The sequence below is a fragment of the Podarcis raffonei genome, chromosome 3, assembly GCF_027172205.1.
Source record: "Podarcis raffonei isolate rPodRaf1 chromosome 3, rPodRaf1.pri, whole genome shotgun sequence".
NCBI classification, from domain to species: Eukaryota; Metazoa; Chordata; class Lepidosauria; order Squamata; family Lacertidae; genus Podarcis; species Podarcis raffonei.
Window position 1 is genome coordinate 34,406,186 of NC_070604.1, and position 27,706 is coordinate 34,433,891.

Sequence of the window (27,706 nt, forward strand, 5' to 3'; positions counted from 1 at the left end):
CCTGTCGTATCTGCAATAATTAGGTGTTTCCCAAGCAATATAAAAAGTTAGGTATCTAACTCTCCGAGAGAAGTGCTGTTTGTTGTGAGGTTTTTCAGCAGGGAGAAGGCGTGGGGACAAACTGTTTAAGACTGTCATGCCACTTTTGTAGAAGATTCTGAACTCCTATTCTAGCACATTTGCTCCTGTTCCCATTTTAGCTGGGATCTTTTAGAACACTTTGAATGAACATCCTACTCAGGTACCAACCAAAGCCAGAATAACTAGGCTACAGAGCCTCCAGACCTTTATAGAATGGGAAAATAAACCTTGCCTCCCCAGGTAAGGAAAGGCCATTCTGTGCAAACCAAGAACACGCCATGCCCCCCCAAGCAACTGATAAATGAACTGGAGAGCTGGAAAAACAAAATCTAGCAAGGGGAGGAATAATTGAATAACCTAGATTCAACAAGAAATATCGTATACACAACCGACAGATAGGTAGCTGGAGGTCCTTTTATCTATTACTTTCTTCTTTTTCCTCTTTTTACTTTTATCTCCCTTGGTGGTTTATTCTTATTCTCATATTCTTATTGTACTTTGGTAAGAACTGTTTCCCCTTCATGTATCACTGCCTTGTTGTGGTGAAGGGGCTTGAATAACTCAAGAGAAGCTGTGAGCTATGGCATGCAGGGCCACCCAAGACGGACAGGTCATAGCCGAGAGTTTAGACTAAATGTGATACACCTGCAGAAGGAACTGGCAAACCACTCCAGTATTTTGCCAAGAAAACTCCATGGACATTAAAAAAAAGAGAAGCTTTGAGAAGTGAGAGTTTCCAAGTCATGCTCTGGTTCATGGGGTCACGGAGAGTCGAACACGACTAAGACGACTAAACAACAACAAGAACAGTATACAGATAAGGGGAGGACAGTTTGAGAACCCTGTGTGAGAGGTGGGTGTGACATTACCATATGAGAGTGCTGGAGGTGAAATAGTTAAACAGGTTACCCTATCAGAACCTGGGGGAGGGGGGTGGAATCAGAGGGACTATAAAACCAGCTCTGGGAGGGGCAAAGGGAGGAGTTTGCTGGAGGTTGGGTGGTTGGTTGGAGTGGAAGTGAATTGGGATAAAGTCTGTGGGTAGGTTGAGTTAGTGTAGCGAAATAAGCTGAGTCAGGAACAGTTAGGGGCTAGGAAGACAAGTAAATATCTGAGAGGTGGTTTAGTGAGTGAGAGCAGGTAGCGGAAGTTATAGGTCTGGATAGGCACCCCATGAATGTAATTGACTGATACTGTTTATGAAACCACATGCTTGTTAAACTGCAATAAATAAACAGATGTTTATGTCCCAATTTAACCCTGACTGGACTCAGTATTGTACCAGGTAGGGCCTGGGTGGTGGCAGCAAGAAATAAAGTGGTGGCACAGGGAACAATAGACGGTGAAACATTTGGGGACCTGTGTGATCGCCACAGTGGGTAAGGAGAGGTACCACAGTAACGAGAGGCTGTGGGAAGAGAGGGATGGGGATGCAAGTTACAATATAAGCAATGAGTAGTTTCTTTTTTCCTGTTCCTTCTTCCTTTAGTTTCTTTATTTTTTGTATTTCCTGTAGATTAGTTTGCTCTTTTTACGGTACTGTGAAAATGTAAATAATTCCCCCCCCAAACAACAACAACATGCGTTTCTAATATCATAGGGTTCTACGTAACTATTATTCAAAGGATGCGTTTGCTAGAGACTCATTTCATGCAGTTTTCTGGTCTTCCGAGCTGCTTGCCATGACATAGGAGCAGGTTATGGTCTCTGTCACTTAACCACACATCTCCCATAAAATGTGGCAGGAGGGTTTTGTGCATTCAGCCATGCGTGGAACGGCCCTGCTTGTTCACTTATTTCAGGAATGTATGAGCCACTTTCTCTGCCAAACCGCACTTGAGGTAAATGCTACGGTCAAACATGCAAAGCTTTTGCAGGATGAGCTTAGAAGACTATGTTCCTCTGCCACCAGAAAGGCGTTGGTGGCCTGTAAATGTATGAACTGTGCAACTATAATGGTTAACTTTTTAGGAGTCACAATTGGTCAAAGTTTACCAAAGTTGGGGGGGGGGGCGACAGAGAAGGAAATATATTACAAGGATTGTGAAGCCCAAGCTTCCAGACAAATATATCCACCTTGATCACTGATGGGGCATTTGCTGGTGGTCCTACACACCCCTGAGGTTTGACTGGCCTTTTTGATTGATTGATTTGATATTGATTGATTGATTTTATTTCTATGCTGCTTTTTATTCAAATAAATCCCAAAGCAGCTTACAAACAAAAGATAAAAATAACATAATGGAACATAATGAATACAGCATAAATCGTATAGAATAGCAACAAAGCAAACAAACAAAGCTCTGTTGAATTTGTACACATATGCTCTCCCCTCCACCATGACTCATAAACTTTCATTCTGTTCAATGCATCAAAATACACCTGCACATAATGTTCCTGGCAGCAACTCCCTTCTGAAGCATCCTTGTGATGGAGGTGGTCAGCACATAGACTCTCTCCCTTCACATCCTTTCTGCCACCTTACCAGGGACTGAGCCTTTTGTATGGCAGGCTCTGCCCTGTGGAACTCCTTGCAAAAACAGTGATTTGGTGGGAGCCATTCCCAGTTGCTTTTAGAAGTCTTCTAAAACTGTATTATTCGGAGAGGCCTCCTGAACCTGATATTTTGTATGAAAGCATGGAACAAGCAATGCGAGAAAAATGCACAGCCTCTTCATTTCTTACCTCATAAAACATATAGAGGGACAGAAGCGTAAGCCCGAGGTTATAGACCACTAGAATACCCCTGAAGGTGAACGGCTGCCTGTTCCGCATGTACTTTGGTCCTAACCATACGATTAATAAGTATAAGACGGTGAAGATGAAGGTAGGTGTGTAATTGGTCAGGAGAAACCATCCTTTTACTCTGGGATCTGAAACGGAACACAAAGGCAACATTTTTATCTGGATTAAGGCCATTTCAAAGACTTCTCAGATTTAAGACTGGAAGAATATTCATTGCTAGGAAAGGCAGGGTACACATTTATGCATGTTGTGGAAGCAGTTGCTCCAGAGCGTCTGACCAGATTCAATACCAACATTTCAGACCAAAGGAAGTTGGGAGGACAATCTGTGTTAGTGGTATCTGATGTGTGCGGAGATTCGGTTCCCCCTTTAGCAAGGCTTTCTAAGAGAAGCCAAAGGAATAATAGCTGGGAGATACAGTGAGAAAAGCCCGTTGCTCTGAATTGCACACGAACCCCACACCCGTGGCGAGGTTTTATTTAATTGCTCTGTTGCTAAACAACTAATTATGCTCCCTTTACAAAAGTGCTGCTCCCTGAAGGAGCACCTGACACACTAGCCTTTCCTACTTCTCTCTCAAATCTTGATATCTGGTGCTTTTATATTCCAAGTTACTTTTCATTCTCTCCTTCCTGACATCTCCATTACTCCCATTATCTGAAATTAGATGGATTTTGTCAGAGCCAAGATGCTCGCCTCACCTTCCAAGTTGCCACTTTCTCAGTTTGATTGATTCCCACCCATCTGAACTACCAGGCTTTGTGGCAAAATAAGGAGAATGTAAATATTTTAAATAGTGCTTAAATATTATAAAGAGATCCGAGATCCCATGTTCACACAATTAAGCTTTGCTGTTGAATCTGAAAAAATATATTCCGAGGAGTTGCACTTTCTTGGGGGGCGGCCTTTCATGTTTTGAAAACCTGGGGATGATCCAAGAAAATTGGAGCATCTTTCATTCCCATGGGTGTGTCATAGTAGAGTTAAGCAAAGTGATGCTATAATGCTGCTTTATACCAGGGATGGGGAACCTGGTGCCCTCCAGATGTTATAGCACTCCCATCAGCCCCAGCTAGCAGGGCCAATGGGCAGAGCTGATGAGAGCGGAAGCCCAGTCACATCTGGAGAGCCCAGTCTTACACCATCAGAACTTTGGTCCAGCTAGGATAATGCTATCTGTTCTAATGGGCAGCAACACGCACAGGTCATAAGCAGAAGCCTTCTCAGATCTTCTAAGTGGAAACACCAGGAAGCAAACTTGGGCAGTGTTAGAAGCTCAGATATATAAGCTAGGTGCCAAACGGCTCCTTAAACCAAGATTACAGTCATCAAAACAGAATGTATAGTTGCCATTTTGAGCAAGATGGCTCTAAAGCAGGGTTTCCCAAATGTGGGTCTCCATCTGGTTTTTTGGGACTACAATTCCCACCATCCTTGACCACTGGTCCTTCTAGCCAGGGATGATGGGAAATGTAGTCCAAAAGAGGTGGAGACACAGGTTTGGGAAACCCTGCTCTAAAGTCTTATTTTTCAAAGGATAAAAATGACTGGGATTGATTCTCAGTTAAACATCTGGCTAGCTCAGATGACAACCTTGACCTAGGCTTAGAGCTTTGAGAACTTAAAAGAAGAAAAACCACTTGATTCAGGGACAGCCTACATATATATTGACCTATTCCAACCTCTTTTTCTTAATGGGGACACAGAACATTCATAATGTAGGGATATTCTTCACAACTGTGAGCAGGGCAGTGGGGTGGGCTAAGTGAAGACAATCTGCAACTATTAACTATGATGTTGTTCACTGCTCCTGCTCCGGCTGCACAGAAAAAGCATTCTGGTTCCTGAAATTCATTCCGTTGCGCAGGTAAAATGTAACAGATAGAATTCTACAGCCTAGATCCAATGATCCCCAAGCATGCACCTCCAGATGGTGGAGATCTCAGTTGCCTTCCTGGTGCTCAGGTCATCTTCACTTGGTCACAAGCGGTCAAAAGTCAGGTGCAAAACATGCCGGGCGCCTGGCTAAATTTGAACACTGAACTTGGGTCTTTCTCCATACAGCATTGTGTGTTCTGTCATTTAAGCTACAATATGAGCTTTTATCTTTCCCACAGATATCAATGGCATTTCAGCGGTTCAGTTTGGATAGATTGCTTCCACAATTGTTTAACATACGCCAAATGCAAGAGCAATTTCGTATTTTCCGATAGCTGTAATGTTTATGAGTCTATTAACTGACAGGAGTTTTTGAACATGTGCTAACATAAATGGGCTGCCTCATTCATGTGTTTTCCACTCTGACGTCAGGACCGAATGTCACTACAGAATTCTCACCCCGCAGGGTCATCGGAACATGCGGGCTCAATTTTTGTGCCAACTCAGCTGATGCAGAGGGTGAGATCAGTGAGGGTGCCTCAAATGCAATATCTCTAAGCAAACACATAAAAAGGGCAACTATTTCGTTTTGTTCGTGACTGTGCTTTCCATGGGAACAGAACCACAGAGGCAGAGTCTTAAAAGGAGCTATTTTGTACACAGAATTCAGCGCAGAAATATGCTATTCTCTCACTGACACTGCTGCTGGGGAGTTTATTTATTAATGTAACTACAGGCCACCTCTCCAAAAGATCTAGCTACCTAAAGTGGCATAAATCAGAACACCCCTTGTATTGAATTCCAACAACGATAAAAGTATACATCTAATAAAGCACTTGTATCCATTGCAAGCCAAAACAAAGCAAAACAAAAAAACCAACCATGCAGGGATTTCAGTCCTCATTCCAGTGATTACTACACAACATCTTAGTTAAGAGTTTTTTAAAATGTCACTGTATTCAGGAACATAAAAACCTTTGGCAAGTAATCAGAAACTAGGTAGCCCACCCTCTCCCAAATAAACCACCTACCTCTGGGTCCAAGCCAAACATCCAGATAGCTATTGATTGTTTCATCCAGAGACGTCATTGTGCAACCTGTGTGGAAGATGGGGAGAAAACAGTTATTTTGCTCTTTTCTATGGAAATGCTGCTATCGGGATACAGTTTAAACTAGCATGAGATACGTTTGTGGGTGTGGGAATCCATGGCTCCCTAGATGGTGCTAGACTGCAACACCCATCATCCCTAAGCATTGACCGCACTGGCTGTGGCTGATGGGAGTTGGAGTCCAGCAACAATCAAAAGGCCACAGGCTCCCCAAGTATTCCTCTGAACACTTGGAAGATTTTTGCAGGAATATTGGGGGAATAAAGCCCATCTTTTGCACTGAAGGCTGCTCCACTGTCAGTATACCTCTGAATCACAGGTGGAAAGAGTGCTGTTGAACTCACATCATGGTATTAACATGACTTTCTGCATTTCCCAAGGCCAAGACACAAATAAGGAGCCTATACTTCTTCAAATGTGCATTTATAAATGGTACTCTTCTACTTATCGCAAGGGAGGCTTAAAGGAGATTTAGGGAAATTCCGCAAAACGTTACGTTAGATACACATTTCCTTATGGAGTTTCAAATGCATAAAGCATGGCGTAACTTTGTAAAACTTCTTTTGCATTCAGTAGTTAAGAGCTGCAGGAAGACCACAAATAATGGGAGAAGACACTGACGCTGAACAGAGCACACCATAAAGTTTACATCCCTAAAGACGTATTTAAAAACATCTCCTGCCATCTTGAAGGCAGCATACAAGAAAAGAGACAAAATGGAAGCCATCTCTACTTTACTTGGATACTGAAAAACAATATTCACAAGTCAAAGCCTGAAACAGATGCAGCAGGAACTTGTTTTATAGCTCGTAGCTGCACAGGAAACACTTATAATTAAAAAGGGACTCTTCACCTGCCTTCCTCCCCTCCTACTTTATAAATAATCCTGAGTCACTTTTTGGCCTGTGTGTGTGTGTGTGTGTGTGTGTGTCTGTATGCACAAAACAAAACAAGTCTATGTACAGCGAAACCATAGCAGCAGCTCATTTAACCAAAAGATGAGAGTTGCCAAATAAAGCTTACCCGCAGCCCTGATATTTCAGACCAAGTTTAAACACAGCAGAATAAACAGTGTCTTATAATGACTTAATGCCACCTTCCAAATAAGCACAGCAGAACCAAGCTTATCAAGTAAACCCTTCCTGGGACTTCACCTTTCGACAGTATGCATACAGGAGGGGTGGCACTATCAAAACCATGCAGCTCTGCAGCATCTGAAAGTGAGGGTACTCTTTGCTGCCTGCTTCTGTACCAATGTCCAGAGGTGGGTGGATGTGTTTAAGGGGGAAAATCAGGTCTCCAGTTACCAGGTCAGCACCAACACTTGTGGTGCTGTGTTGACATCTTCCTAACCGGCAGAGACTAAAGCGCAGTCAAGAACCATTTTACTGCATTCAGAGACTCAATCTTTGGCATCCTCAGTTCAAAGGATCCCTGGCAACTGGGAAGACTTCTGCCTGGATGAAGCATTGCTAAGCAGAGTACATAATACCTTCCTAGGAGGTTGGATGGCATTTGCTATGGATGCTTTAGCTGAGTTTCCTGCATTCCTTGGGTTCCGTCCAACTCTAAAATTCTATTATTCTACTGGAATAAAGGTAAAGGTAAAGAGACCCCTGACCATTAGGTCCAGTCGTGACCGACTCTGGGGTTGTGGCGCTCATCTCGCTTTATTGGCCGAGGGAGCCGGCGTACAGCTTCCGGGTCATGTGGCCAGCATGACTAAGCCGCTTCTGGCGAACCAGAGCAGCACACGGAAACGCCATTTACCTTCCCACCAGAGCGGTACCTATTTATCTACTTGCACTTTGACATGCTTTCGAACTGCTAGGTTGGCAGGAGCAGGGACCGAGCAATGGGAGCTCACCCCATTGCGGGGATTCGAACCGCCGACCTTCTGGTCAGCAAGTCCTAGGCTCTGTGGTTTACCCCACAGCGCCAGCCGGGTCCCTTTTATTCTACTGGAATAGGTGGACCAGTATAAGGCAGCTACACACACACACGTTATCTATCACTAAACGGGATGCAGGCACAGAATAATAAAGCACAATCAACATGGAGGTTAATAAGAAAATACTCCTCTTTGTAAAGCATTCCAGAACTACATTCTTTCCCTAAAGTAATCACATTGTATCTCCCAGGTCTGTCCCATATATTGTGCAAGTTTGCAACTTTTGAGCTGTTCACACTGCTAGAGTTGCCATATTTGGAAGAGCAAAAAAGAGGATACATTTGCAGACTTTCTGCTTTTAACTACGGATCGCTATGACGACTCTCATTTTACAAACCCACAAGAAAGAGGGCATGTCCTGGAAAAAGAGGACATATGGCAACCCCACATCACGGCCACCAATTCCCAGTTACTGACACACAAGGGAGTCCTGCTGCTACCCCCCACCAACCCTGAACTATGCAAAGAACTCACATTTCATGGAGCTGTAGAGTTATTTTACTGAGATCTCTCAGTAGCCAGCAATGCTACATTCAGACAAGACCAGGCAGGGCATATGAAACAGGGTGTGTGTATCAGAAGAAATGGTGTGATTCGCAGCAACAAAAGGTTTCACAGGCCCATGCTGAGATAAAATCAATATTAAATTGTTAAAAGGAAAGCAGCATATTCCAAGGGCATTTGTTGCAGTTGTTTATTCACACATCACAATAACCTCAGCGATGTTGTTCAGCTGCTTCAAACTTTGACACGAACATTTCCATATACCCACCCCCAAGCATCTCCTGTTTCCCCCCCTCTTGGGTGGGAAAGCAAGTAGTCATCCCTTCTCACTGTATTTCTCTAAACAACAACAGCCACCACCCAATGCTGGATAATGCCACAGAACTACCATGCCCTTTCTTAGCTCTGCTCTGCTCAACCCAGGAATAAGACTGGCTACTTTAATAAGATTGACATAATCCACACTATCAGTAATATGGCTATACTAAGGATGGTTTTCCTTAGTATGGCTATACTAAGGATGGTTTTCCCCCCAGATTTGCATTAGTAGGTTCCCCTCGCCCCATACACACACACACACACACACACACACACACTCAGGAGCGGGAATATCACCTTTTTTTTTGCATGAAATGATACCCAGGTAATGATGATGATGATTTATTATTTATACCCCACCCATCTGGCTGGGTTTCCCCAGCCACTCTGGGCATCTTCCAGCAAAATATTAAAAACATGATAAAACATCAAACATTAAAAACTTCCCTAAACAGGGCTGCCTTCAGATGTCTTCTATAAGTCAGATAGTTGTTTATTTCTTGTGACATCTGATGGGAGGGTGTTTCACAGGGCGGGCGCCACTACAGAGAAGGCCCTCTGCCTGGTTCCCTGTAATCTCACTTCTCGCAGTGAGGGAACCGACAGATGGTCCTCACCGCTAGATCTCAGTGTCTGGGCAGAACGATGGAGGTGGAGACGCTCCTTCAGGTATACTGGACCGAGACCATTTAGGGCTTTAAAGGCTAGCACCAACACTTTGAATTGTGCCCAGAAACGTACTGGGAGCCAGTGTAGGTCTTTCAGGACCAGTGTTATGTGGTCTCAGTGGCCACTCCCAGTCACCAATCTAGCTGCCGCATTCTGGATTAGTTGTAGTTTCCAGGTCACCTTCAAAGGTAGCCCCACATAGAGCGCATTGCAGTAGTCCAAGCAGAAGATAACCAGAGCATGCACCACTCTGTCCAGACAGTCCACGGGCAGGTAAGGTCTCAGCCTGCGTACCAGATGGAGCTGGTAGACAGCTGCCCTGGACACAGAATTGACCTGCGCCTCCATGGTCAGCTGTGATCCCAAAAAGACTCCCAGACTGCGCACCTGGTCCTTCAGGGGCACAGTTACCCCATGTCAGGACCATGACACTTCTAGATGGTCACTAATTTCAGGTAGTATCGAATCACATGCTGGTAAATTAAGCTTGGATGATTAAAGGTGATTTGAAGCTCTTGCACAGCTAACCAATTTCTCCTCTCTCCCGAAAGCCCCGCCCCAAATCCTCCCTGAAATGATTAACAGGCTTCAACAACATTAGCTAGAAAGTTTAGATCTACGCAATTGAACCAAAGTACACAGACTTCTAGAATAATGGAAAATGGGACTTTCATTTTCCTCCATGGACTGGAAGTATAACTCAAAACAATTAGAGGCATGGAACGTGCAAATTAGAAGATTGTGTGAAACATAATCTATTTGCACATCTCTCTATAAGGTATGTCACAAAATGGCTCATACCAACAAAAGTTAACAATTGGAATGGGATCCCCCAAGGTGCTTCCGGGGGCAGGGAAGCAGAAGGGGCATTATTCCAAAACTAAGCAGTCAAAATGCAGAGCATCACATTTCCTTTGCCATTGAGACAAGCATTCCAGCACAACACAAGGCCCAAACACACATGAGCTGTGAGGTGTCCCCTGTCTCACCAGATCCCTGGATCATGGGGGAGGAAGGTGTCTTCTAACAGCAGTGTGTGTCCATGCTTGTGAAATATAAACTGGGTTTACTAGTGTAAACAAGTATAGCATGACATAGTAAAGGCTGCATACAAAAATATATATTACTTGCAAAACAAACTGAGATAAGAAAGTCCTCTTTCCCTTTGTAATTAGAAACTCAGGGGAGGAGAACATTTACAGGTGAGTCATCCACTTGCCACCTGAATCTCCATATGGTCATCTCACTTGGCTGAATTGACAATGATTGATTTGGTTACATAATACCATTATGGAATAAGCCAGAATGGTTTTGTGCTTGTGTAAATTTATTTGTATATGTATTAAGAGATGCAAGGTTTCTAAAGCCATTCAGTGGGGTGGGGTGAAAACATGGAGAAAATGTATACAGTGTAATGCATCAAATACACCATTATATACATTTTTTTAAAACTTGGCATATAAAATTCTTCATACTACACACCCTGAATGAATAAAATATTGTCTTTCAAAGCATTTCACTCATTCCAAAAGAGAAACTACTTTGTTGGAGGTTTTTCCTCAGTGTGCAGCCATAATGTTTTTCTTTTAGAGTTTTATCTCCCCCCCCACAAAATAAACACAATGTTAGAAATATTTAAAAAGATCATTTTTTTGAGGATGGGGAATGGTACATAGCATCTGTGTTCCTCTCCAAATATGTCTAGGCTTTCACATCTAAATATAAGCAAAACCACTGCTTAAACTGAATTCAGTTTTTTAAAAAGAAATAAAACGCTACTTTCAGAAAAAGAGCCTGGGTGGAAAAAAAAGTCTAAAAATATGAACTGTCTGGGAGATTTTGGTGCTCCTGTTTGCCCCATTGACCCTGTTTTTCAATCTCAGTTGACTATCCCACCTTCCTGCATTATACCTGGGTGGGGCTGGCTCGTGTTTTAAAAATGTGAACCTGCTACCACCATCATATACTGTGGAGGCTTAGCTATGCTGTTACAAAAGCGTTTTGTGTATGTTTTTCCCCTCTCTATCTCAACTTGTGCCAACTCCTGACATCTGCTGCAGTGTTCTGAATGGAGAGCGAGAGACTGTGTCTGTGTATGTGTTACGTATATCCCCAAATATGTAGACATAACGTTTGGGATCTGAATTAACAAATAAACCATTAAAAAAATAATCCACCGGCTCAAGTGGCAGCAGTCCCTCCTTTTTCTCTTTTCTTTTCCCTTTCCAAGAAACTGCAGGGATTTCTGGAAATGCAACTCTCATTCTCTTTTGTAACGAGGAGAAAAATTATATTTTGCTGTCTCCTCCGACTCTGAGGAAACAGAAGCTGACTGTCACGACAGAAATTGCAAAGAAAAACAGGAACATTGCAACAGTGATGGTTCTTTTTATTATCTTTCTTTTTCCAGCTATAGTGCGTGATATTTGCAACAAGGACTGTATTACGTGAAGGCCTACCCTTCTTAAGGAGGCTTCAGTGGGAAGCAATTGTCTTCTGATATTCTGTGGATGAGTAGAATGAACCCAATTATGTGTGCATGGGGGGGGGGGGACTTGGGGAGAGGCTTCAGCACTTCCTACCTCCACACTCCTTTGGCCCTTTAAGATTTGTGGTGGAGTCCCTCTGAACCACAGGGTGGTCCGCCATGTTGTTTCACATAAACCACATCCAATTTGCAGGGCTTGATGTCATATATGATATCAGGCATGGGAAAGTTCAAACCACAGCTAAAAGGCCCTAAACAGCCTCAGCCCAGTATACCTGAAGGAACATCTCCACCCCCATCGTTCCACCTGGACACTGAGGTCCAGGGCAGAGGGCCTTCAGGCGGTTCCCTCACTGTGAGAAGCGAAGTTACAGGGAACGAGGCAGAGGGCCTTCTCGGTAGTGGCGCCTGCCCTGTGGAATGCCCTCCCATCAGATAACTACCAGACTTTTAGAAGACATCTGAAGGCAGCCCAGTTTAGGGATGCTTTTAATATTTGTTGAATTATTGTATTTTATTATTGTGTTGGAAGCCACCCAGAGTGGCTGGGGAAACCCACCCAGATGGGCAGGGTATAAAAAATAAATTATTTTATGATGATGATGATTAAAAAGGAGGAAGAATTGGGAGTGCACTCAAAGTCTACTCCCAATTCTTCCTTTGCTGCAAAGAAAGTGTTGCTTTGATTTGCTGGCTAGAATTTTTGTTTAAAGACCACCTTGCATTTAAAGACACTGATATGCCACTCTCATGTGCCGTTTGGGCATTATTATTATTTTTAAAAAATATAGTAATGAGAACTGTGACAAGAAGTGTCTGCTTAGAGGTGACAAAAGTCTCGCAAGGATGTAAAAGTAACTTCCAGAACATAAGGCTTCGTCGCTTATTGGCAATGAGCAAAAAAAGGCATGGGGTGCAATCTCTTCCTTCATATTGGTTGGAAGGTATTATAAAAGGAGCTTGTCTTCCCCTGGAAACCCTTCGTGCCTTTGCAAGAGGTCTGCCTCACATGGAGAATGAAAGCCGTAAGTGATTCTGACAAAGTTAGAGCCTGCTAGCCAAAGCACTTCCCTGAGAATTAAGAGGTAATCTGCAGGATGCAGTCCAGATGAACCCAACCAAAAAAAACTCACCACATCTCTTCCCATTAAGATGACTTTCACAATCCTCCAAGCCAAACAACATCTCCTCTGCCAGAGTTCAAAAGTATAACTATTACACTGGGAAATTCAGCACGGTACAATTAGTCACAGTACAGAAATGGCAGGCTAGCCTTGCGGAAGAGTTGTGAAAAGATGTCAGAAGCCACATGATCAAAGGATAAATTCCGGCTAGTTCAAACTTGTGTTTGTGGCTCAGACGCCAGTCCAGAACAGACCCACATCCAGGCATGAATGGCTTTAATCTATGCTTGCTGTCTTGTTAGGATTCTTTTCTCCTAGTTTCAAGGCAGTGCACTGGAGATTTTGATACACCAGGTCTTTGGCACAGCTCCCCCTGAAGCATTTCCCTCGCCCCAACCTCACAACCCCAGCTGTCTCTCCAATATTTCTGCTTGGACGCTTCATTGTTGTCTCAGTCTCAATCTTCTCAAGACTGTACTTCTCATCTTTCCTCCCAAGCCTCCTTTCTTTGTTCCTGCTTCACCCTGCACACTTTCTTTGTTCGTCGACAATGTTGCCATCTACCCTGTTGAACATGTAACCTTGGTTTTTCTCCCCCTCCTTTGTTCCTCATACGGAGTCCACAGCTACATTGTGTTGCTTTGCAAAAAATGCGGCCCTTCCCACCGCAGGAACTCAAGTCTACGCCATGGTAATCTCTCACCTAGACTACAGCCTCCTCCTCTTTGGTCTTCTGCTGTATCACCTGGGTCCCCTCACATCTGTCAAGCACTCTGCCGCTGTAATAACGTGCCTCTGTCACCACTCTGATCATGCAACACCACTCATTGAAATCTCCACCCAGGAAAGGAATTGGTTTTAGAAATGATCATTACTGATCTATTGTGGATTTGACACTTTGTGGAGTAACCTCTCTTGTAGAAATTGCAAATGTTGAAATATTGCACATGCAGGAATAGGCAAGCGGATAGCTGATGGTTAGTGTAAAGGGAATTGGGGGTTGCTCGTGCGTAAGGGGGCTGCTGCTCTAGGCAACGTTGTCTGGCTAAACCTTTCCCTGGCTGGACAGCCCTTTCTCCGTGGCTGTGTCAGTCACTGGCAGTTCCCTGACATCCACCTCCCCCCCAGGACCCCCCTCACCTCCGTCCCGTTCCTTTGGCCTAAATTCCTCCCTTTCCTCTGACGGTGATGCGGGGAATCCCCGGAAGGAGCTATCCCCATCCTCTGAAGATTCAAACATTGCTCTCCACCTGCTGCTATCTCTTCGCACAGGGTAATCTTCCCAGTCCGATTCCTCTCCTTCGGATACCTCTCCTCCCTCCTCTTCGGAGGCCGGAAACCCCATAAAATCTTCTTCCTCATCTGTGGTGCCAAATTGCTCCTCCCAGAACCTCGCTGTTGGTTTGGGCTTCCTTGGGAACCTGCTGTGAAACTCATCCCTGATGGTTTCCGCAGGAACCCACGTGTTTTCCGACTCGGATTCCCCCTCCCAAGCCACCAAATACTCCACCTGTCCCCCTCGTCATCTTGAATCGAGTATTTCCGTGGCTTGACTACTAAGTTCCCTCTCCTCTACGTGTGGGTGTGTGGGGACCTCTCTCTCTCGCCCTGGAAATTCCAGTCCCTCCCTATATGGTGAGAGTAAAGACCTGTGGAACACTGGGTGTAGTTTCATGCTGGTCGGCAACTTGAGCCTAAAGGCCACGGGATTAACTTGCTGTGTCACCTCGAAAGGTCCCAGCCGCCTTGGCCGCAACTTCTTGCAACCTCCCTTGAACAGTAACCCTTGGGTTGACAACCACACCCGGTCCCCAACCCATATGGTTTCCCCTTCCCTACAGTGCTTGTCTGCCTGCCTCTTGTACACTTCCTTGGCCCGTTCCAAGTTCATCTTAAGTTGTTGGTGTAAGGCCTCCATTTCTTCCACAAACTGCTCCGCTGCAGGTACACTCCACCTCTCCTCCCCTTCCCCTGGGAAGGCCCTGGGGTGACACCCATAATTGGCCATGAACGGGCTCATTCCCGTGGACACATGTTCCGCATTATTGTACGCAAATTCGGCCAGCGCTAGTTTCTCCACCCAATCGTTCTGCCTCTCGCTGACATAGCAGCATAGGTATTGTTGGAGTATACTGTTCGCTCTTTCCGCTTGCCCGTTGGTCTCCGGGTGTCTGGCCGTCAAGAAGCTCACCTCGACTTGCAGCAAGCTCATGAGCTTCCTCCAGAACCTGGAAGTAAATTGCTTCCCTCGCTCGGACAAAACCCTCAAGGGGGCGCCATGCAGCCTGAAGATGTGATCCACAAACAGCCTGGCAGTTTCCTCTGCCGTCACCGCATGCGAGCAAGCGATAAAATGGCACATTTTTGTTAACAGGTCAACAACCACCATGACGGCTGTTTTGCCCCTTGACTTGGGCAAATCGGTCATAAAATCTATGGATACTACCTCCCATGGTCTTCCCGGTGTGGGTAAGGGTTCCAGTAACCCCGCGGGCGCCGCCCTCTCCCCCTTCGCTCGCTGGCAGCAGTCGCACCCTTGTATGTACTCCCGTACATCTTCCCTCACTCTTGGCCACCAGAACTGCCTGGTGACAAGCAACATGGTTTTGTGTTGACCGAAATGCCCCGCCGTCAGGTTATCATGGAGTTGTTTGAGTACCCTTCTCCTCAAGTCATCCCCTGGTACGTACAGTGCTCCCCTGTAATACAGTACCCCTTCTTTCTCCTCAAAACCCCCATGGTTTTCCCCCGTGCCCCTGAGTTCCCTGATTTTGGTTTGGGCGAACTCGTCGTCCCTCGTCAGCCCGGCTAGTTCTCGTCTCCCTACTAATACTCCCCCACACACCCATCGGTCCTCGGGGATCACATGTCGGGCTTCTGGTGGTCCTTCTCCTTCCATGTACTCCGGCTTCCGGGAGAGGGCGTCTGCTCTGACGTTTTCCTCTCCTGGCACGTACCGAATCTCGAAGAAAAACTTGGAGAACTCCTGAGCCCATCGCACCTGTCGCTGGTTGAGTACTCGTGCAGTCCTCCAGTATTCCAGGTTCTTATGGTCCGTGCACACCTGGATCTTGTGCTACGCCACTATTAACAAATGTCTCCAGCATCGAAAGGCATCATAAATTGCAAGCAGTTCCCGGTCATACACCGTGTAGTTTTGCTCCGACTTGCTCAGCTTCCTCGAGAAGAACGCGCACGGCCTCCAGCTGGACTGGTCTCCCGGCTGGAGCAGCACCGCCCCTACGGCTCGGTCTGACGCGTCTGTCTCCAGCCTCATTGGCTTCTGCAGATCCACGTGCAAGAGCTGCTCTTCCGAAGCAAACGCCCTCTTTAGCCTTTCAAAAGATTGCTGTGCCTCTTCTGTCCAGACGAACTTCTTTTTGCTACTGAGACAATCTGTGATGGGTGCGGTTAAGTGGGCGAAGTTCTTGATGAACTTCCGATAGAAGTTCCCAAACCCCAGGAACCTCTGCACATCCTTCCGGGTCTTGGGGGTCTTCCATTCCAGCACTGCCTGCACCTTGCCTGGGTCCATAGCTAGGCCCTTGTCCGACAACCTGTATCCCAGGAACTCGACCTCTCGGGTGTGGAATTGGCACTTCTCCAGTTTGACCCACAACTGGTGTTCCTGTAGCCTCTTTAGCACTTCCCAGATGTCTCTGACATGCTGCTCCTCGTTGTCCGAATAGATTAACACGTCATCTAAAAAGGCCACGCAATTCTTGTACAGCAGGGATCCCAACACGTGGTGCATGAAAGATTGAAAACAGGCGGAGCCTGATTGTAATCCAAAAGGCATAACGAGGTACTCAAAGGCCCCCAGAGGGGTGAACATGGTGGTTTTCTATTCATCCCCCTCCCTCATCCTAATCAAATTGTACGCTCCCCGAAGGTCCAGCTTGGTAAAAATTTTCCCCTTCCTCACCCTGGTTAAAATATCGTCAATCCTGGGCATTGGGAAGGTCACGGGTTCCGATACAAGGTTCAATGCCCTGAAATCTACGACCAATCTGGGCTGTTTAGTGTCTTTTTTGTCCACAAAGAACACCGGACTGCCTCCCACCGCCCTTGATCCTCTTATGAAACCTCTTTTCAGGTTCTTGTCAATAAACTCCCGCAACTCCTGCATCTCCCTGTCCGACATGGCATACAGTTTACCCACTGGTAGCTGAGCTCCTGGGAGTAGGTTGATTTGACAGTCGAAGGGCCTATGGGGGGGTAGTTTATCCGCTTCCTTCTCGCTGAAGACATCCTGCAGGTCAGCGTATTGTGGCGGTACCTTCCCCTTTCCCCCCACCGCCATCCCTGCCACCCTGGCTACGGCCATCCTCGGGGCTTCCCCCCCGTGACAGTGTTTCAAGCAGTGAGCTGACCCAAAAGCAACTGTCCGCTGGTGCCATGCCACTACTGGATCATGTAGTGCCAGCCAGCTCATTCCCAGTATGATTGGTGGTCCTGCCAGTGTGGCTACGTGAAAGGCAATGGTTTCTGTGTGTCTGGAGACCCTCATTCTCATGGGGGGAGTCTGGTGCGTCACTTCCCCTCCCAGGAGTTCTCTGCCATCAATGGTCATTACTTGTAAGGGACACTCTAGAGGCAGGAGGTGTAGCTGGTGCTCCTTGCTGAAAAAATTGCAGGAACTGTCTGAATCCAGCAGTGCCTTAACCTTGATTGGGTGCCCATTAGGGAGTTCTAGCACCACCTCTATGGCTATGGCTGCTTGGGGGGGGTCTGGCTTGGGCACTTTTACTGGTTGCTGGCCTGGCTGCTGTGCCCGCTGATCGGCAGCCAAGCGTTGGCTTTTCCCTGCTCCTTTTCTCCCCCCTCCTCACAGCCAGCAGCCCCCACCATTCCTTGCCATGCCTTCCTTTGAGGGCAGACCCTGGCAAAATGTCCTGGCTATTGGCAGAGGAAACACTTCTTGACTGTTTTCCCCTCCTTTCCCTCCTTCTTTCGAACTTTGCTGGAGTTTGAAACCCCCCCCCCCGCGCGCGCTCCCCCAATCTCCATTGGTTCCACTGGCTGGGAAGATTGCTCCGGTATTTCAGGAATGCGGTTGTCATGCCAACGCTCTCCTCTCCCCTCCCGCTTCTCTAGAGCGCGTGCTTCTTGGCATACTCCTATCGCAAGTACAGCCTTAGTCAGCTGATCCATCGATTGAGGGCGGGGCGCGCAGGAAAGTTCATCCTTCACTGAGGGGGATAAGCCTTCCTCAAACAGGATTTGCACTGGTTCCGAGCCCAGTTCCCACCCAAGTCTATGGATAAGCATCGCAAAACGCGACCAGTACTCTCTAACTGACTGGCCCCCTTGCTTGCACGCCATCAGTTCCCTGTGAGTCACACTCTGCTCCACTCCACTTGAGAACATGGCATCCATGGCGCCAAAAAATTTCCTAAGGTCCTTTAGGGCAGCATTCTGCGTTGCCATTAATGGCAGGATCCATTCCCTGGCAGCGTCCTGAAGATGCCCGATAACATAAGCGACCCTCTCCCCATCGTCAGCAAAGTCATCATACTGCAGTTCCAGCGCGTACTGTACCTCCGTCCTGATTGCATTGTAATCTCTGGGGTTTCCCCCAAACTTGTGCACCAGTCCCGGTACCTTCCTTGCGATGGGGGTGGGCTTTCCCTGGGCATCCTGAGTCCGCCTTTCATCTAGCCGCACCGCTAACAGAGCCACCTGCTGTTCCAAATCTCGGTTTCTCTCCTCCAGATTTGGCGCTACCGCTGCTCCCTCTCCAGCGCCTGCTCCTCCAGTTTGACTCATGATGCTGCCTGTCCTGTCGTTGTGCACAAGCAACGTCAAAGACTGACGGATTGCTGTAAAGGGAATTGGGGGTTGCTTGTGCGTAAAGGGTGCTGCAGCTCTAGGCAACGTTGTCTGGCTAAACCTTTCCCTGGCTGGACAGCCCTTTCTCCGTGGCTGTGTCAGTCACTGGCAGTTCCCTGACAGTTAGGGATAAAATAGTTTAATGGAACGTGTATTAGAAAATAAAGCAGCAACAGGAGGAAACTGGACACATCAAGAATAGAGGGCGGGAAACCAATTTTTTGGGGAAACTGTATTAAATTTGTTTTAATTTGTGGCTGATTAGGTACGATCTGGAAAAAGCAATAAAAATGATTTGGCAAATTTTATCTCTCTACTTCTTTCTGTCTGTTTCCGCATTCAGTGCAAGGTCCTTCAACCTCCTCCATAGCCTTGCCCCCGCCACCCCCATCTCCTGATACAATCCTGCCAATGACCTTTGCTCATCTAGTTCCACCACTTGTAGCTGCTCAAAGGTTTCCTGCATCCTCCAACAGTTCCATCACTTCTCCCTCGCTGCCCTGTGCCTGGGACTGCTTCCCAGAACATCTGTCCAAAAACCAGCTAATGCCCTAATGGAACTCTGAGCATGCACAACTGAAACAACCACACAGCCACGTTTGCACATCACAATAAACAGGGCATCTAGCCAGTGAAGCAGAGAGGGGAAAATCCCTGTGGGAATTTTATATTTCTTAAAATTCATTAGCAACAATGAACGGATGCACTAGCTGAAAATGCAGCAGTAGGCAAGCTTGGCAAGTTTACAGTTTTGTTTACTAAATAAAAGGAAACTGAACGTGCTAAATCCAATCCCTCTGCAGGAAATTGGAAATTTTCTGATGAAGACTGAAAACACTAATTTGCGCAGGATTTTTTTTTTTTTTTTACAAAAAAGGATGATTTTCCATTCAAAATGTTTTGTAAAAATCCCCATCGCTGTCACTGGGAAAACATGTCTGAACCAGAATATTGGCCAGTTGTTCACCAACAAGCTAGGATATGCAAGCCAACAAACCATGGCTTTTTAAAAAAAATACCCAGGATTCAATGCTTGGCCACCACAGTAAGCAGAGCTCCTGGTTTGTTTCTCCCACCTGTTCCTGACCTAAAATTTATTTGTGAGCTCCTCTTGTACTCTGTAAAATGCCACATAACCACTGGTGTCCTCATATAAACAGAAAGCACGCCTACTGTATAAGATTCCTATTGGTACAGTCTACCTTTCAGGTAGCTTGCCTGACACTTTATTCATTCTCTTCCACATTCTTTCCACTGATATTTCTTCTAGATCCTAACTGCTACTAGGAATCGTTAAGAAGCTCACTGGGGTAGGTTTTTTTTTTTAAAAAAAGGTAGAAAGGTCACTCCCTGCCTCTTTAAAATATGCTCCTCTGCCTTCGCAGCAGACAAACTATCTCTTTTACCTCTATGGTCACAGAAAACATCCCTGGTTTTATGTAAGAGCAACAGCCTCCAAAGAAACACTACTGATAATTATCAAAATGAGAGATGCTGAAGCTATACTCACTGGTAACTCAAGAAAGATGCAATATAAGAGCAGGCTTGCAAGCTAGAGATGTCTCCAAAGTCATAATAACCTGGTTTGGAATATGGATTTGCCCTGCTTGTAACGCTGGCAGTATTATGAATCAAGTGTCACTCCCTGGCACAAGGTCTTCTTTGGCTCGGAAGGTAAAATGAGATTCTCATCGTGCAGAGTCAGCATTCAGGCTGACCCAGCGACTTTTGAAGGGGCAAGCACAAAGTCCTTTGTGTGTTAACTCCTTGCTGTCAACAAAGCTCAGCTAATATCACTGTGAAATATGTGACCCGACAACCGATCAAAATGCAAGGCTGCTTGAGGAGTATCATCTGTTTGAGTCCATTAAAAGAGGCTAATCCCGGAGCAGCCAACATTTCACATGGCTGTTCTCTTCCATCCACAGGAACATTGAAAGCTGCCCTCCACTGAGTTCATCCAGTTTACTACTGTCTACCAGTGCTAGAAACTCAGATATATAAGCTAGGCGCCAAATGGCTTCTTAAACCAAGATTACACCAAAACGGAATGTCTACTTGCCCTTTGGGGGCAAGACAGCTCTAAAGTTCTTCAAATGACAGACTGACTGTGATTGTTAAGCATCTGGCCAGTTCAGATGACAACCCTGAGCTAGGTTAAGAGCTTTGAGAACTTAAAGAAGAAAAGTCACTTGCTCCAGAGACAGCCCACATATATATTGGCCTGCCACTACCTCTTTTTCCTTAATGGTGACACAGACCATTCATAATATAGGGATATTCTTCACGACTGTGAGCAGGACAATGAGGTGGGCCAAGTGAAGACAAGCTACAACAATTCACTGTAACGTTGTTCACTGCTCCTGCTCAGACGGCAAAGAAAAAAGCATTTTGGTTCCTGAAATTCATTCCGGTTGCGCAAGTAAAATGTAACGGATAGAATTCTACAGGATGTGGTATTAGTGTATGAAAACAATCCAGACTCAAGGAACCCCCTTCATGCAACTCCAGATGGTAGAGATGTCAGGCACCTTCCTGGTGCCCAGGCATCTTCGCGTGGTCAAAAGTGGCCGAAAGCTAGGTGCAAAATGCACCTGGCTAATTTTGAACTCTGCTGTATGGAAATGAGAGCTGGACCATAAAGAAGGCTGATCGCCGAAGAATTGATGCTTTTGAATTACGGTGCTGGAGGAGACTCTTGAGAGTCCCATGGACTGCAAGAAGATCAAACGGATCCATTCTTAAGGAAATCAGCCCTGAGTGCTCACTGGAAGGACAGATCCTGAAGCTGAGGCTCCAATACTTTGACCACCTCATGAGAAGAGAAGACTCCCTGGAAAAGACCCTGATGTTGGGAAAGATGGAGGGCACAAGGAGAAGGGGACGACAGAGGACGAGATGGTTGGATGGTGTACTCAAAGCTACGAACATGAGTTTGACCAAGCTGCAGGAGGCAGTGGAAGACAGGGGTGCCTGAGGTGCTCTGGTCCATGGGGTCACGAAGAGTCGGACACGACTAAACGACTAAACAACAAGTGTCTATGGGACTGGCAGCAACTCTCCAGAATTTCAAGCAGCAGGCATACCCAAGCCCTACCTGGAGATGCCAGGATTGGATCTGGGGTCTTCAGCATGCAAGACAGAGAGACTCTACCACTGAGCTACATCTTAGTATAAAACTCTCAGCTTCAACATACATATGCTACCATAAGACACCGGTTGGAAAACAGACAAGCTTCCTGCTCAACACTCTGTCCCAAGAGGCTCGCATAAGCAAAGCTAAATAAAAACTGACCTGACCAGCATTTTTGCCTTCTGGTCCTCATAAGCAGACAAACAGAGCGTGCCTTCCTAACAGGACTGTCAGATGACAGCCCAAAAGTCTATCCCCCTCCCTGGCAATTCTTTCATCTGCTCCCTTTGCTGTCACCACCTCCTCTTCCAGCAGCGAGAGTTAGCAGATTGCTCTGCTAGAGGTGGGAGCAGAGTGTGCCACTTTCACTCAAGTTGTCTGGCTGCAAAGCACTTTGTAAAAAAAAGTTTCCCCAGCCAGTGGAAAAGGTGGTGGTGGCCTGCAAATAGAGACGGGTAAGGAAAGGCTAGTTTCTCTTTAAGGTCAAGTTGTAGGCACATGAAAATGTAGAGATCAGATCTTTAACTTGATAATGGCAGGGAGAGGAGAGCTCTTTAGCCCAAGGTCACGATTCCATCACTTCATCTAGCATTAATTGTTCCGAATGATAAAATATGTCCGAAAGGTTTCACTTCCATTCCTGGGTTGGTTCTGGACCTTGATTTGGGTAAACAAGGGCTGGTAAAAAGACAGCTTTTCATAGTACCGTATTTTTCGCACCATAGGAGGCGCTTTTCCTCCCCTAAAAAGTAAGGGGAAATGTCTGTGCGTCCTATGGAGCGAAGCTAGCAAGAACCGCTGCTGCTGACACGCTCTGCGCAGCTCTTCCAGCTCATTGTAAAGCCAGCAAGAGCCGCTGCTGCTGACCTGAGCCGGGGAGGAGGGAGGGAAGGGGATTCCGTCCGTCCGTCCCTCCTCCGTGGCTTGCTTTGAAGCAGCAAAGTGGGAGGGGAGCAGCTTAAACCCGTGTAAGCGGCTCCTCTCCCACTTTCCTGCTTCAAAGCAACTACGGAGGAGGGAAGGAAGGGGACCATGGATCCTCCACTGCTTGCCACTGAAGCAGATTCCCTCCTCCCGGGCTCCCTTTGAAGCAGCAAAGTGGGAGGAGAGCAGCTTACACTCTGTAAGCAGCTCCTCTCCCACTTTCCTGCTTCAAAGTGGAGGGAATCCGCTGCAGTTGCGAGCAGAGGATCCATGGCTCCGCTTCCTTCCCTCCTCCGGGGCTTGCTTTGAAGCAGGGTGCGGGGGTGCAGGGGGGAAAGAGGGCAGGAAATAGATGCCGGGCAGGAAGACACAACCACACTTTGAAAGTCCACCTCAGCCTCCCCAGATTTCCACTGAGACGGCCAGGCTAATCTCGATGGCCATAAGTCAGGCTCAGCATTATTAACTGGACTTAGATAAGCCATGGTTCCCCTTCCTACCCTTCTCTGAGGCTCGCTTTAAAGCAGCAAAGTGGACAGGAGCCACACACTTTGCTGCTTTAAATAGTTTAGTGCAACATTTGATTCAGAATATTTTTTTGTGTGTTTTCCTCCTCTAAAAACTAGGTGTGCCCTATGGTCAGGTGCGCCCTATGGAGCGAAAAATACGGTAATTCAGCAAGCAGCATCCATTTAACCAATTCTTACAGAGTGAGGGACTCCTGTCTGCTCTTCCTCCATTCTTAGTGCACTTCCAGACTGTCACTATTTTGGGGCGAGAGTCAATCACAGACAGGCACACCCAAGTTGCACATTTAGAGCTGATTTGGAGCTCTTAGACAACCAACCCCAAACCACCTTTTTTCAACAAGGAAACGACAGGAACATGAACTGAAACATATGATGGGAGAGCAATTGCTTGATGCAACTTTGTCCTTGCGAAAAAATCAGAATGACTACTATCTACACATACAAGCATATACAGAGCAAAGCAGTAGGGGGTGGTTAATTTTAATTGGAACAGTGGGGATGAGAGGGGATGGAGCATTTAACCCTTGCTACAAATGCTGCTTTTCTGATCACATGACCAAACTAGTGCTGTTTTTCTAGAAAAAGAGGTGCCAGAGTTCACCACGAACCTCTCCCTTGTTTTCTTAGAATGGCAATGGTGTCCACCAGAGCTGAGCTCCAGCTGAAAAAAAGCCCTGTCCCAAACTATCATATGTCCTCCTGAAGGAATGATGATGATGATGATGATGATAAGAAGGAGGAGGAGGAGGAGGAGGAGGAGGCCGCAGATTTAGAGCAGCAAGTAGAAAAAGCTACACATTTCCTTCGGTAGCACTGCTATGTCAATTGAAATTAACAAAGGGGTGCAGGTGCTTGAAAGTGGGGAGCAGGACTTTCCTGTTATGTCACCTTTAGCTCTTAAGACCCCCCACCCCACCTAAAAGATATTTTTAAAACGTTTTAAGCTTTCAAGCAGGGATAGCTAACATGAAACCGTCCAGATGTTGCGGTTCTCTAACTTTCATCCACCCCGGCCAGCACGGCCAATAATCTGGAATGAACGGAACCCAAGTCTGTCAACATCTGGAGTGTACTATGCTGGCTATCCCGGGCTTAAGGAGGTATACTGGAAAATAAAACTGAATTGCTTGATTTAGATCCCTTGTCATCCTCCTCCATTTCTCTCTCACAAACCCTACCTGAAACTCTTCCAGTTGTTGCAGGTTCTGCCCAAAGGAGAATGTGCAGTTGTACCTCAGCTGGTCTGGCAAGAGGAAGGCAGGTGAGCAAACCAGCCAAGGAAACTTTCAAGCCTTCCGTACAGCCCTTCTCCTCGGCCGCTTTTACTTCCACCCTCAGCAAGGAGGAAACCAAGGAGATGGGTTGTTCAAGGGCTCCTCCTTCCCTGCTGTTGCTTTTGTGGCATGGCCTTCAGACCCTTCCTTGTGCTAAAACACAACTGGGAATAAAACTTGTGCATAAACCTTGTGCACAACTTGTGCATAAAACAACTGGGCACCGAGTGAGCACTGGGAAGCTTTGGATTTGAAGAGAGAACACACAAACACACAAAGGAGCTCAGGAATAGGTGGCTGCAAACAATGGATAATTAAAATGCCCCCACCTCCGAGAGCAGCAGACACTCAGGGAAAGCACTGCAATTGCCCACAGGCTGAATGTTGTGCAGGCCTGGATTAAGGAAACAAAACCCTCTATAACAGCATTAACTGTGCACTTCTGCTGTTTCAAAAAAAAAAAAGTGCGGTAAATAATTTCCAGTAGAGCCAGGTGAAGAGTTTTGATTTCTTCCATCTTAGGGGTTTGTGTGTGTGTGTGTGTGTGTGTGTGTGTGTAATTTTCCTTTTTTTTAATGGTTGTAATTTCAAACTGAGAATATTATTAGCAGAAAAGCATTGTGGGAGCTTGGATCTACATTTCTAAATCAGCAAGAAATTTGACCCCAAGAGTTCAAGAGGGGGTGAAGTGTACCTGCAAGTTTTTTCTCTTTCTACTGGCTGCAAATCACTCCCCAAAGCACTTTTTCTCTCTCTCCTTGCAATCCCAGAATATTTATTTCCATGTGCTAGCAATCTAACTTACCTTCCAAATAATAAAGGTTATTTGATGGAATGGGAAATCAGCAAAGTTTCGGGGGGGGGGGGAATAAGAAGTTTCTCTCCTTTCCTTGACCCCCAACCTCCCATTCCCCCGCCCCTTAAAAAAGCGCACCCAACAAAGACAACTGAGTATTATTTGTCATCCAGCTCCTGACATTATCTTACATTTCAGCCTCTTGGTAAGGACAATGCTTTCTATGTGATAGATATCGACGGCCTGAAGGAGAGACTAAGGGTAGTTGCCAAATACAAAGAACGCTTAGTACCCACGGTAATAGAAATACATCAAGCAGAACACGGAAAAAAGGTGGCAAAAGTAGGACAATGCACAAGCCCTTGAAGGCAGAGACAGAGAGAAAGATGTCAAAGTCCAGTTCGAAGAACATTGTTCTCATTTGGTATCAAAGTAAACGTCGTTTCAGATCAGTATATTTAGGATTGCTTTTGTAAGAATTATTGAGAGGACTGGAAGCATGACTGCTTTCAAGGATTCCAGGGATGCAGATTTTGGCATTCTGTGCTCCCTCTACAACATGGATAGGCAACCTAAGGCCCGGGGGCCGGATGCGGCCCAATCGCCTTCTCAGTCTGGCTCACAGACAGTCCGGGAATCAGCGTGTTTTTACATAAGTAGAATGTGTCATTTTATTTAAAATGCATCTCTGGGTTATTTGTGGGGTGTAGGAATTTGTTCATCCCCCCCCCCAAAAAAATATAGTCTGGCCCCCCACAAGGTCTGAGGGACACTGGACCGGCCCACTGCTGAAAAAGTTTGCTCTACAATTAACAAGTTACAAGAGCATCATCCTAGCATGGCATATATATGTAAGCATCCATTTCGAATATTGGGTTGTTTTCCCAGGCATCAAGGCTTCTTTTTGACATGGAACTTCAGGCTCTCCCTAATTTAGACCCCCTCACAAGGCATTCTTAAACCCTCTCTGCAAAGGGGGCATATGCACCAGCCCTGCCCACTCCACAATGACCTTCCTGCGTTGTAAACAGAAGGTGCTTACAAACCCCCTCAAAACCTTTCTGTTAAATGTGGGGAAGGCTGAATTGGTGGGTGGACAGAGTGGAGCTAATGAGCATTGACCCTCCGTGGACTGTTTAAGAATGCCTGGGAATGGCGTTAAGAAGAAGCTCCTGACCTGAATTTTCAGGATGTGGCAATTGGCTGTTTTAGCACACGAATTCGCTTTTGCAAGACTATGTATAGGCGTGAAACGTAACATGGAGCAAGTCTGGAGTCGCAAGAAATGAGAATGAAGTAGTAGATGGCACAGATGCAAATGTGGAAAGAATGAAAAACGAGGGAAGGAATCTCATGCTTTCTACAAAAGGGGCAATGGAGCCCAGGAGAGAATAGTTACACTTCGAAACCACGGGCTGCAAAACTAGAGTTGCTTCAAGGTTGATTTCTCTGTGGCAGAGCAGGTTCCTAATGCTAATATTTATATCTCAGTTAGATTACAATGTTTTTCAGAATATTACAAAGGGGAAAAAACTTGGAGCCCATTTTGAAATACCTTTATACACCATGGTCTTTTTTTATTCTTACAATTAAAACAGGCATTACTGTGGAAACCAAATGAAATAGCGGACAAATTGACATATTAAAAGAGGTCTGAGGGCCACTCATGCACCACAGCAAAAGGGTTAATACAAACACCAAACAAGGACAAGATTTCTGTGAAATGTTAGTATGTTAATTGTACATATACAATTTTCAAAAGTACTTATTGTGATGTACAGTGGTAGCTCGGGTTACATATGCTTCAGGTTACATAACGCTTCAGGTTACAGACTCTGCTAACCCAGAAATATTACCTCGGGTTAAGAACTTTGCTTCAGGATGAGAACAGAAATTGTGCTCCGGCGGCATGGCAGCAGCAGGAGGCCCCATTAGCTAAAGTGGTGCTTCAGGTTAAGAACAGTTTCAGGTTAAGATCAGACCTGCAGAATGAATTAAGTTCTTAACCCGAGGTACCACTGTAAATAGAAATGTTTACCTCACCATAGTGGGGAAAGCTGTGACCAGGTGAGCTATGGGCCCTCTACATGAGCTGCTGCCCAAATATTAACCCCAGTCGGTGGAGCATGAGACTCTTAATCTCAGGGTCATGGGTCTGAGCCCCACGTTGGGCAAAGGATTCCTGCACTGCATGGGGGTTAGACTGGATGACCCTTTGGGTCCCTTCCAACTTTATGATTCTATGAACTCCAGGGTCTCTGCTCTCCCTACTTAGGATTCTTGATCTTGAAAGCGGAGTGGACAGCCCTTCATACAGAAGACTGTATCCAAAGCAATAGAGGTTGATCCA

The 27,706-nt window shown here is 46.0% G+C and overlaps 1 protein-coding gene across 3 annotated transcripts in view; it reads right to left on the reverse strand.

Moving 5' to 3' along the window:
• ELOVL5 (ELOVL fatty acid elongase 5) overlaps positions 1-27,706 on the reverse strand; it is a 69,849-nt gene that overhangs the window by 19,364 nt on the left and 22,779 nt on the right. For 2 of the 3 annotated variants that reach the window (XM_053381076.1, XM_053381073.1), the window contains exons 2-3: positions 5,736-5,801; positions 2,767-2,954 (exon numbers count right to left, since the gene is read on the reverse strand). In XM_053381076.1, coding sequence (XP_053237051.1) covers positions 2,767-2,954; positions 5,736-5,793 — 246 coding nt within the window. In that variant the 5' untranslated portion in view covers positions 5,794-5,801. Of the gene's footprint in view, positions 1-2,766; positions 2,955-5,735; positions 5,802-20,279; positions 20,300-27,706 lie in introns of those variants that run through there. The other variant, XM_053381075.1, reaches the window with a different exon arrangement.